The 10696-nt window shown below is 37.3% G+C and overlaps 1 protein-coding gene across 2 annotated transcripts in view; it reads right to left on the bottom strand.

Moving 5' to 3' along the window:
- Positions 1–3212: 3212 nt before the first annotated feature.
- Positions 3213–10696, bottom strand: part of LOC134042532 (coiled-coil domain-containing protein 170-like) — a 46236-nt gene continuing 38752 nt past the window's right edge. For both annotated transcript variants that reach the window (XM_062490032.1, XM_062490033.1), the window contains 4 exons: positions 9179–9352; positions 8180–8422; positions 7159–7395; positions 3213–3410 (listed from right to left, as the gene is read on the bottom strand). In XM_062490032.1, coding sequence (XP_062346016.1) covers positions 3213–3410; positions 7159–7395; positions 8180–8422; positions 9179–9352 — 852 coding nt within the window. The remainder of the gene's footprint in view (positions 3411–7158; positions 7396–8179; positions 8423–9178; positions 9353–10696) is intronic.

Below are 10696 nucleotides of genomic sequence, written 5' to 3'. Positions count from 1 at the left end.
TATTTTCCCTCTCCTGCACCATCATAATGTGCAAAATAATCCAGTAATAGAACAGCTGTAGGAAATTGTGGATGATAGACATCCACAGAAGTGTGGACATCCACAGAAAATCTGAAAAAGCAAGCAAACTGCTTTATATAGTAATAATAAACTACAGAGCAACAGAAGTCAAAGAGTATTTAATGTGATCTGTCTTAATGCATCTTAATTCTTATTTAGCAAAGTACTTTTTTAATATTTTTGCACTTATTTTCTTTGAGGAATCACGGTTCTACTACATTCATATTCTGATGCATGGTTCTGCTGTGTTGCAAATACTGTATTATCAATACAATGCATAGGCAAAGAATTCAGTTCCATGCACGCTCATGAACTTATAACACTGTAACACTCATTTTTCCATCTACTTTGTGATTTTATTATTACAGTGTTTATAGCATGTAAATAATTTCATGTTAATATGTACAATTGCAACATTTTAATTTGTTGAGTTTTGCCTTAACACTTAGTAAAGTTATATTCACTGGAGCTGGTTCAGCTGCTATTTGGAGAAAAAAATATATTTCTGTCGCTGCACTGTTCTGTGAGTTAACACATATTACTTCTTTACATTATTTTAGTATGCATTCTGCTGATAAATAAGAATCCTTTACCACAATAAAAGAGTAATTATGAACAGAAAGCAAACTTAATTGCACACCTTTTTTAATACAGATAAACCTAGTAAAAATAACCTATGGGAAGAGGGGTGTCTGCTGACACAAACATAATACACACTTGCAAAACCTGTCTTGTGTTGAATGCATCTTGGTTTGAAAAAGAAGAAAACATTTGAAACAAACTTTTGAAAACATTCATAAGCCTCTCCTAATTTTTCACCCAAAAGAAAGACTTACTTCAATGCTGCATGAAACAAAATTGAGAGTCAGTTTCTTCACAGCTTACTTAAATTATATAGGTCAAAAATCATCTGAAATTTGTTCAAATCAAAATGCTTCTTGTTTATTTATTTATTTGTTTGTTTGTTTGCTTTGATAAATGGAGAAATATGTCAGTACTCATCCAAAAGTAAAGCAAATACTGGGAATATTAGTAGTCAGATAATAGGTCATATTCCTTTGCGAACATGGTGAGCTTTAATACTTCAGAAAATACAGATCTGCTGTGCTAAAAAAAAACGAAAAAAAGGTATTAGAAAACCTTTATTCTTTCTTCTGGCTTAACATGCAAGCCACTAATCAAGCATTTCTGTGAACTTCATGTGAAAACCTGCCTCCTTTGAAATAATTTAGAGTCTCATGCTGGTGGTTTCTGTGGGGCTGGAAGTTCACTGCTGGTGGCAGGGCTGGTCACAGGGTGGCAGGGGACAGGGCTAGTGAGCCTGACAGGAGGCTTCAAGTCTCATGGCAGACATCAGGAAATCATTTCACAGTGCAATCTTACTTTATAATTGTCACTCTCAGAGATTATTTCTTAAAGTTATGAGTGTATTATCTGGGCTGAGTGGACCTAAATTTGTAATGCAATTTACTTAACTTTCAAAATGTGGTAAATCATGTTTTGTATGATATTTATTAATGTGGATGAAGAAAATGGGTTTTGTTCTTTAGTAATAAATCAAAAATAAGTGCCTATAAAACCAATAAAACATGAAGTGAAACTATTTGTATTATCTCACAGAGAATTAGAAAATTATTGCATCCTTTTCCATCCTCTAAATCCCCAATCAACATGTCATGTCTAAATTACATGTCATCCAGCCTTGAACACTTCCAGGGATGGAGCATCCACAAGTTCTCTGTGCCTCACTACCTACACAAAAAATAATTTTTTTCTAATATCTAATCTAAACCTGCTCTCTTCCAGTTTGAAATCATCCCCCCCAAAAAACAATGTTACATTATAAAACAAAAAAATAAATTTATTTTAATCTGGTTAGCCACAGGAGCATAAGAATTTACGCAAGATTTATTTCTATCTTCTCAAATGACTGATTTTACAAAAGCTCAAGTGTTTATATTTTACAGCAAGTCACTGAGAAGCAATTTTTTCTTCAGAAAAAAATGAAATAAAACCATGTTTTGAGTCCCCAGCCAGATACCAAAATTACCACTCTTACTTGAAAGAGTGTCATTTTTCTTAAAACAGTGTGTTCAGTTTTACTGAGTGGGTCATCATTTGCTGAGATACTGGAGAAAGCCCACAAATGGTCAAACATAATTAGGTAAGTCACCTTTACTATTCTACACAACCATACAAAACATGTAATGGGCAGAGAAAACAAAAACCAGAGAATCAAGTTTGAAGGTGCTATTAAAGCAGATTTATTGTCCATATTTCTTTTTAAAAGATCATGAACTCGAACAACACTCAGAAAGTAGTTTTTATGACTAAGAGCTAGTTTTTTACACCTCATCATCACTTCTCTGAAAATAAACACTTTAGTAGTTCAACTATTTTCTGTAGTGAACAAGAATTCTAAAATACTTTTTCATTAACTCAGAAGAATTAATAACTATAGATTAATTACCCAAGGAATACAAGTTGGAAGCAAAATTTTCAAGACATCATGACCAAGGCTAACACTCAGTTTTAGCAAATATATCTGTATGAGGCACATGACAGGATCTTGTGAGAAAGCCTTTGCTGAAAAAATGAAATTTTTTGTTTTGCCATATGAGCAGACAAAAGAAACCAAGAGAAGAAAAATATAAGTCTCTCAAAATTGAGATAATCCTCTAAGTTGTAGACAATTGTCTTGAAGCTAAAGCCCTTACGTGTAAAAATGCAGAGATGTCCCAGGTGGCAAGAAGAACAGCAGCAGGACAACTCCTACTTGATTTCATTCTTGTCACCTAGAGGTAAAACACAAGGAATGCCACTGAAGCAGACATTCAGTAACTTCTCAAAACTGTGAACTGACCTTGGGTGACCCATGACTCCAAGGCCTCTGCACTGAAACTTGAGGGCATTGTTGATGTGTTGCCTATTATTTTCATAACTGAAGCATTAAGCTGCCCAGAGGTTTTCTGTTTGCCATCTCCAGGCTGCTGGCTTTACTCTACCTATTCCAATCAGTCTCTCTGACAAAGTTCTAAAAATCAGCCCTAGCTGGTGTCTCTAGGGTAGGAAACAGAAATAGGGATCTGTTTTCTGTGGAGGTCCAGCAGGTAAGGAAGCAAACAGAAAATTTTACTTTGTTCCATCTCCATTCAGTGAAGAGGCTGGATGTTTCTTTGCTGGTCCTCTGGGGTCCTTGCCATGTCTTTGAGGCAGACACAGGGGAAGAAGTGGTGCTGATGGCAGTGAATCAGCCCCTCAAGGCGTGTAATGATTTCATAGTCAGGAAGAGCCAGGCTGGCAATGTCGAGGCCCAGCATCCTTGAGACCACCTCTCGGAAATCTGCCAGCTGCAAGAGCAAACAGAAGGGAATAAATTAAATAGGAAGCAAGGGAGATATCAAGGAAAACATGTAAATATAGGCATACATACAAACACAAGCACTTATTATCAGTGCTAAATATAGGCATATCGGCTGTTGCTCAATACAGAGAGCAGAAGAGGACAGAAAGAGCCCTTTGGGGCGTACATCAAATCACAAAACACAAACAGCTGAGAAATCAAGAGTGTCAAACACAAAACACAGTTTTCAAGAGTTTCCTTAGTATCTTTCACAGGCATATCTTCCCTGCTGACTCAACTCAAAAAACAAACACACTTTTACTTGACCCAGAAGACCACAAACTCTACAAATTGGAAACTCTTGTGGGCACATCCCAGAGCACAGGCTTAAGGTGTTCATCCTTGACCACCATCTGCCACCTCTCCCCTCCACCCTGAACTTTCTTGAGAAAAAAGAAAGAAGAAAGCTGGAATATCCTGCAATCTGACTTGATTTGAATCAGGATACAGCCCAAATTCAAGATGCAGCTTAAGAAAATGCTTGTTTTTCTTCTTTCAGTGCATAGCTGCTGAAAATGTCATAGGAATAGTATTTGGTAGTTAATTAAAGACACCAGCTTTCTCTCTGCAGTTCCACATGGACAGAGATCCACAAGTAGCTGTCATCACTGCTGATTTCTCAACTCACAAGATGTATCACTATCAGTCAAACTTCAAAGCCTCTTGAACAGACAATAAATTACACAGCTAAAATGCCAAATGCCTTATTACCCCTTATCATCAGCACATAAAAGAGGAGAATGTTACTATTTGAGGAAATATGCTTTTCTTGCTCTCTATTTGAATGCCAAGATCCCCATTTCCAAGCATGAAAGAGACTCAAAATGCCACAAAATCATCAAAACCATCAAGAAACTGGACTCATGTTCTGATGTGGCAGCATCCTCACTCCATCAATCCTGCCAAGGGCTAAGGATAAGTCGTGTCTCCAACCCCAAGAACACTGTGCAGAATTCTAAAGCAGTTAAATCTGTGAGGAAAGGGGTTTGCAGCTTTCCTGAAAACAAGGTCTCAGTTTCCATGACTTTGCCAAAGGTAGTTTGTTTCAAACCCTGAGGAGCTGCCATCAATTCAGAAACACAAATATGGAAACCAATACAGAACAGAGCTGCGGTCTGGAGTCCTCAGCACGAGACAGACATGGACATGTTAGAACAGTTCCCAAGGAGAGCTACAGAGATAATCAGAGGGCTGAAGAATTTCTTCTATGAAGTCAGGCTGAGAGAGCTGGGGATGCTCAGCCTGGAGAAGAGAAGGCTTCAGGGAGACCTTATAGCACCTTCCAGTACCTAAAGGGGGCTGACAAAAAAATAAAAATCAAAAAGGGACAGCAGCACTTTACACAGGCATATATTGATAGGAAATGGGAAAAGGGCTTAAAATTAAAAGAGGAGATATTTAGATTAGATATGAGAGAGAAATTCTTTACTGGGAGGGTGGTGAGACACTGGAACAGGTTTGCCCAGGGAGCTTGTGCTGACCTATCCCTGGAAGTGTTCAAGGCCTGGCCGAATGGGGTTTTGAACAATCTGGTCTAGCAGAAGGTGTCCCTACCCACAGCAGTTGTGCAGATTATCTTTAAGGTCCCTTCCAATACAACCCATTCCATGATTCTGTGATTTGAATCACAGAATTCTGTGACTTTGTGACCTAGAATTCAGTCCCAGCTATCTGTATTACCAAGGCAGTGCTACGTTTGGATCAAACGTTGGCACAATGTTACACCAAAAACCCCAAAGTTCCTGTATATTATATTCTACAGTAGTTCAGGTGGTCACTGATGCAGAGGTCTGGCAGTGTGCTAGGCAAGTACTATTTAGCAGAAGCTAAAGATTTTTTTAAAACATCTGAATCACAGACAGAATAACAAGGGAGCAAAGCTGGAATTTTTTTTCCATACAGACTTTACATTTAAAGATCAAGGCAGCTCTCTGCAAAGATCCAGTCTTTGTATGAAGGATAGAAATAATAAAGGATAAATATCACTAAGGAATCAAACACTGCAGGTGACAACAACGCTCCTGCTAAATTTTCTTTGCACCTTCCATTCAGTGAGTAAAATTATCAGAAGTGAAAAACAGGAAATTAATGGAACTTACAGCATTAATCCAAGATATTGGGGTTTGAGGAAGTAAAAAGCAGATGCTATATTTTATTTTCACACTGTAACTACAAGAAAGTAGAAGGGGTCCTTATTCCAACAGAAAGAAAAACAAAAAGAAAAGTCCAAAGAACATTGCAACAATATTTAAGCAGTTTGAAATCCCTTGGATTCAGAGGTGGTAAAAAATCAACATTTGTGTTTGTGCTTTTAGCAAAATACTCAAATGTAAGACTCCATGGAAGAATTTCCTCCATATAATTAATATCTTCTTCTCTGTGGTAGATGCTTTATTTCCTCATGAGATGTATAAAGAAATTAAATCTTCCTGCCAAATTTCTAACCTTTGTTATAAAACAAAACAGCACTAAAGATTGCCAGGGGGAAAAAAAAGATTCCCAGGTTGTTAGTCTTCTCTCCATGTAAATTAAAAAATATTTTTCTAGACTAATTTTCTGAAATAGCATTCTTGAATTTCACCCAGAGTCATGGTAAAGGCCAACATATACCATAAGATTTTTAGCTGGGAAATCTAATAAAGTTCTAGGCAGCTGAAATAGATTTGAAATTGAATACTTTTTACTTTAAAGAAACATCCCCTTTGCTTTCAACAATTATGCCATCTATAACATTGATAAAAAACATAATGTGCAGGGCAATAATATACATACTTCACAATTCTTTGAAATTAGAATGGAACACATTTACTAACATGTTTCTCACAAGCTACTTATACCCTCCCTGTGTGTTACTGGGAAAATTTTTTCTGTTTTAAGTTTTAACAAAGTTATATGTCACAAATTGATTCAAACTAATTACATTCAATATTAAACTGGGGGGAAGGGGGCTGGGAGGGGGAGGTGTTTCTTGTATTTTCCAAAATGTTCTTTGAATTTATGGCCTATACACAGTAACACAGGCTCGTTGAATCATTTAGATTGGAAAAGAGCTTTAAGATTATCAAGTCTAACTCCTAACCTGCACTGCCAAGTCCATCACTAAGCCATGTCTAGGTGCCTTTTAAATACCTTTAGGACTGGTGACTCAACCACTCCCCTGGGCAATTTGTTCCAATGCCTGACTACCCATTCAGTGAATAAATTTTGGCTAATATCCAATCTAAACCCCCTCCCCCTGCTCCAGCACTACTTGAGGCTGCTTCCTTTCATCCTGTCACTTAGTCTTGTTGAATCTCTTAAAACTGGCAAGGAGAAAGTGCAAGAGATGGATGTGTGAGAAACAAAAGGAAGCAGATGAGAAATTGGGGAGTTTTATACTTAAGATATTTGGAAAAGAGACATACCTTAAGGGAGATCCTGGGATTTTACAGCATTTTAATACTTCTCTGAAAGGTGATTTAATATTTTGTGATGCGCAAAGAAAATAATGCCTGTATTTATTATTCTCTCGCAAAACTTAACTTACAGAATAGCTTTGCAATCACAACTGTCACTGAGGCTCACAAGTGCCATCTAAAATATCCTTGTTTGATAACTTGGAGCAGTTTTAGGCACAGCTGGATGGCTGCTCCACCTATACCTTTTTCCTGCACTCTAAGGGACATCTAGCACTTGTCAAATACGTATACACCTACCTGTCGCTCTCTTTTTGCTAGTTCTGCAAGGTTTGTTTTAAGCACCTTCATTTCACTGGTAACTGCTTCTAACATATTTTTGTTTTGTTCTTTATCTTCAGTAGCTTTACGCTCCTTTAAAAGAAGTTCTGATTTGGCAGATCTAAGTTGTTTCTCAGCTTTTTCTTTCATTCTTTCCAGTTTGCCTTGAGACTTGCTGAGTTCCTCTATTGTTCTGTCCTGCTCCAAAGTTTTGATCTGCAATAAGATAAGGAATTGTTAAATTTGTCATACTTTTTCATCTAACTTGAGCAGATAATAAAAGTATCAGGAGCGATCATGAACAAGCACTTCAGTGTGGTTTCCTTTGGGTTCTTCATTAAATCATCACATGTACACGTGAACTGAAAATTATCAAAGGAGACTATCCTATTTCAACACAATGAACAAAAAGGTTATTCCTTCAAGGACAGTTAATTCTCTACAGGTTTTGTGAAAAGAGGTATCTGGACAGAAAAAAAAATCCCCAGCAAGGTTTCACTCTCTTCCAGCTGCTGGAAAAAAAAAGTAGGAAAAAGAGTTGCCAAATGTTTTGCTAGTAAAAATGGTTCAGTGGGAACACGTGTGGAGTTGTCTGTTTCACTCAATCAGCCACAAGACACAAAGTCACTTAAAATCAGTCTTCCTTCCTCTTGGTGGTGGCAAGCTAAATTTAGAATATTGCCTGTTATATTCCCCTCCATACCTGTCAGAATAGAGCTTCTGTGAGCAATGCATGGGAAAATACATTACAGTCATACCAACAGGAGAGAAAGGGATGCATATTTTTCCTATACTAGCCTGAAAATTTACATTGTGCTTTGCAGATGCTACTTAGCATATCAAGACAAATTGTAAAATACCCAAAACATTGTAATACTATATTTTTTTTTGCCACCAAGATCTGAGGAGTTCTCCATGAACACTATTTTAAATGAAGTCCAGCTGTATCCAAACGGAATAGAAAAATGGATAGAAGTATAAATGTAATCTTTTAACTCACCTTAAGTTCACTGGTTTCAGACAGCTTGGCTTTGAGATCAGTATTTATTTCCCTTGCCAGATCAAGCTGCTTCTGTAGCCTCTCTATCATCTTACGTAACTTTTTGACAGTGAGATTGGCCTCATCTCTTTCCACAGCTAAGGCAACCCTTGCTTGTTTCTCTTCTTCCAGCTGAGTTATTTTCTGCCGCAGAAGGTTCACATGCAGCTCTTTGCTCTCAAGTTTTTCTTTCTGAGCCTTCAACTTGATTTCCAAACACAAGGATATTTGAAAAAATAGATGTGAAAGACTGTGGCATTACATAACTGCAAGTTTAATCCTCATGTTGCATCTATAACCTGAACTCCTTTTCCTCTCTTGAAAACTTTGGGAAGAGGCATCAACACATATACCCTTACTTGATAATTCTCGTATTACCAATTCATAGTGCTTCTCTATTGTTTTAAACCTTAAACAGACCCAATTCCCAGCTCTATACCAGTCTGACAAACCTAAACCCAAAAGATTTCCCTATGTCATAAGAGGATGACCAAATTTGAACAGATTTGTTCCTGTAGGAAAAACTGAATGAAAGAACAGTTCTTGTTGGAAACATTGCAATTCTTGGTGAAGTACAATCAACACCCTACTAGTTTCTAGAGAAGTTTTTGTAATGTGCCTCCCTCCTCGGCAGATCCCTTTAGATTTAAATATTAATGCCAGATGTTTACAGAACTATAAATGTGGATTTGAAAGTAGACAACTCTACGGATATAAACATCCATAACTTCATAGTATTTTTCTTAAGCTGTGAGAAGTAGTATCGTGTTCAGCCTACTGGTGGGTTTAGTTATTTCGATACGCAGTCTTTTTGCACAATTTGCAGACGTTCACTACCTTCTTTTTATGTCATGGACATTTTTGAAATTCCTTGCACGTACACAGTCTGCTGCCTCTAGCAAGCCACTACAGAAACACAGCCATATGTTTATCTTCGAATGGCATGTCTTTTTTGCATACCTTCCTTCTGAGGCTGTATGCCACAGTCTTGTTCTCAACCACCGCATCACCTTCCAGTTTCACCAACTGCTCTACCCGGGCCAGAATCACATCCATAGTCATATCAAATCCAACCTCCACTGCCACACTATCCAGCTTCATCTTCTCGTTAAGTTGTTCCAGAAATTTCAGATACTAAGATGTGGAAAAGTGGGCAGAAGAATAATAAAACTTCATTAAAAGTCATGAAGTACAATTTAAAAGCAATCCCCACTATAGTGTCAGCCAATAATATGCAGTCAAGTACACTACAAGAAATAATGTACTGAAAGGGTGCAATTGACACAACTGCAAATTCTCCTTAAGTCCTTTTCTTAGCTAACACTTACTTTGTCCATAAATCCCTAGATCTACTATATTTATCTTCTTAGCAAGGAAAATTGAGGTTTGCTTCTCTGCAGCAATAGTCATGTCCCTGCTTCTGATTCCAGTTTCTGTCTGGAGCTCTGTTGTTTTACACAGAGCCATAAACTGGCAGGGAGAAGTCAGAATGGACATCTGTGTCCTAACTAATACTGCAGGTGCTGTGATTGCCCTTCACTGCGAGCTCTCAAACAGATGGAACCGGTACCAGTGATGCCCACCAGTGGATGGCATATGATGTGGTCTGAGGAGATACAGGAATGTAAACACGGTCAGCCTTCAGCCCTTCTTTGGAACAGCAAGGTTTAGAGATAAGTTATGGGTTTACAAGTTGCTTTTGAGGTTATTTTAATTGCATCTCCATCTGGTTTACTGATATGAACACATACGGATATCAAATATTATTCAATGAAATTTTTCCCTCTTTCCTTCTGCCCTACTAGCTCTTTAAAAGTTGCTTTAGTCTCTTGCTCTCTATCAGCTTCTCTTGCAAAATCCAAAACCCTCCTTCTCACTTAGAGCTGTTTCCCTTTGTTTCCTCTTGCTTCTGGTGCAAACTATTGTCTTTGTAAAGAACCAACAAAATAAATAAAAAGAAAAAAATTACCAACAAACCAGTTTCACTATTTGTTCATTAGCAAGAATACCTTTTTGTTTCATTATACTTCTGATTCAAAAAATTAAAAACAGCAGCAAAAGAAGAAAGCACTGCAGTTATTCATTGACAGAAAAAAATAAAAAAAAAAAGATCTCTTCATTGCATCAAAATTTGGAGAATAATTTAAGAATCTAGGGCCACATGTTATTCACAGAGGAAGCAGAGGAGAAGAAACAGCTCTTTTTTCTGGTTTTGTCCCAATGTGATGGATGCTTCATTCAAAAAAAAAATTATTTTATCATAGCCTAAGGCTAAAAATAGCACAAAATTGTTGATTCCTCTAAGCATTAATCCTGGCCTGCCAAAATGCTACAACTTTGCTTTTCTTAGCTGTAGTGTTCCACTTTCCAGGTACTTTGTAATTTTTCAAACTCTTTGGTACATGAATGAGTTATAGGCTTACAGTGTGCTCATTGATACAATTAGACAAAAATCCCAGTAGCCATGATAGTCTAATA

The sequence above is a fragment of the Cinclus cinclus genome, chromosome 3, assembly GCF_963662255.1.
Source record: "Cinclus cinclus chromosome 3, bCinCin1.1, whole genome shotgun sequence".
NCBI classification, from domain to species: Eukaryota; Metazoa; Chordata; class Aves; order Passeriformes; family Cinclidae; genus Cinclus; species Cinclus cinclus.
The sequence above is the reverse complement of the archived record's forward strand: the minus strand, read 5'-3'. Positions and strand labels throughout refer to the sequence as shown.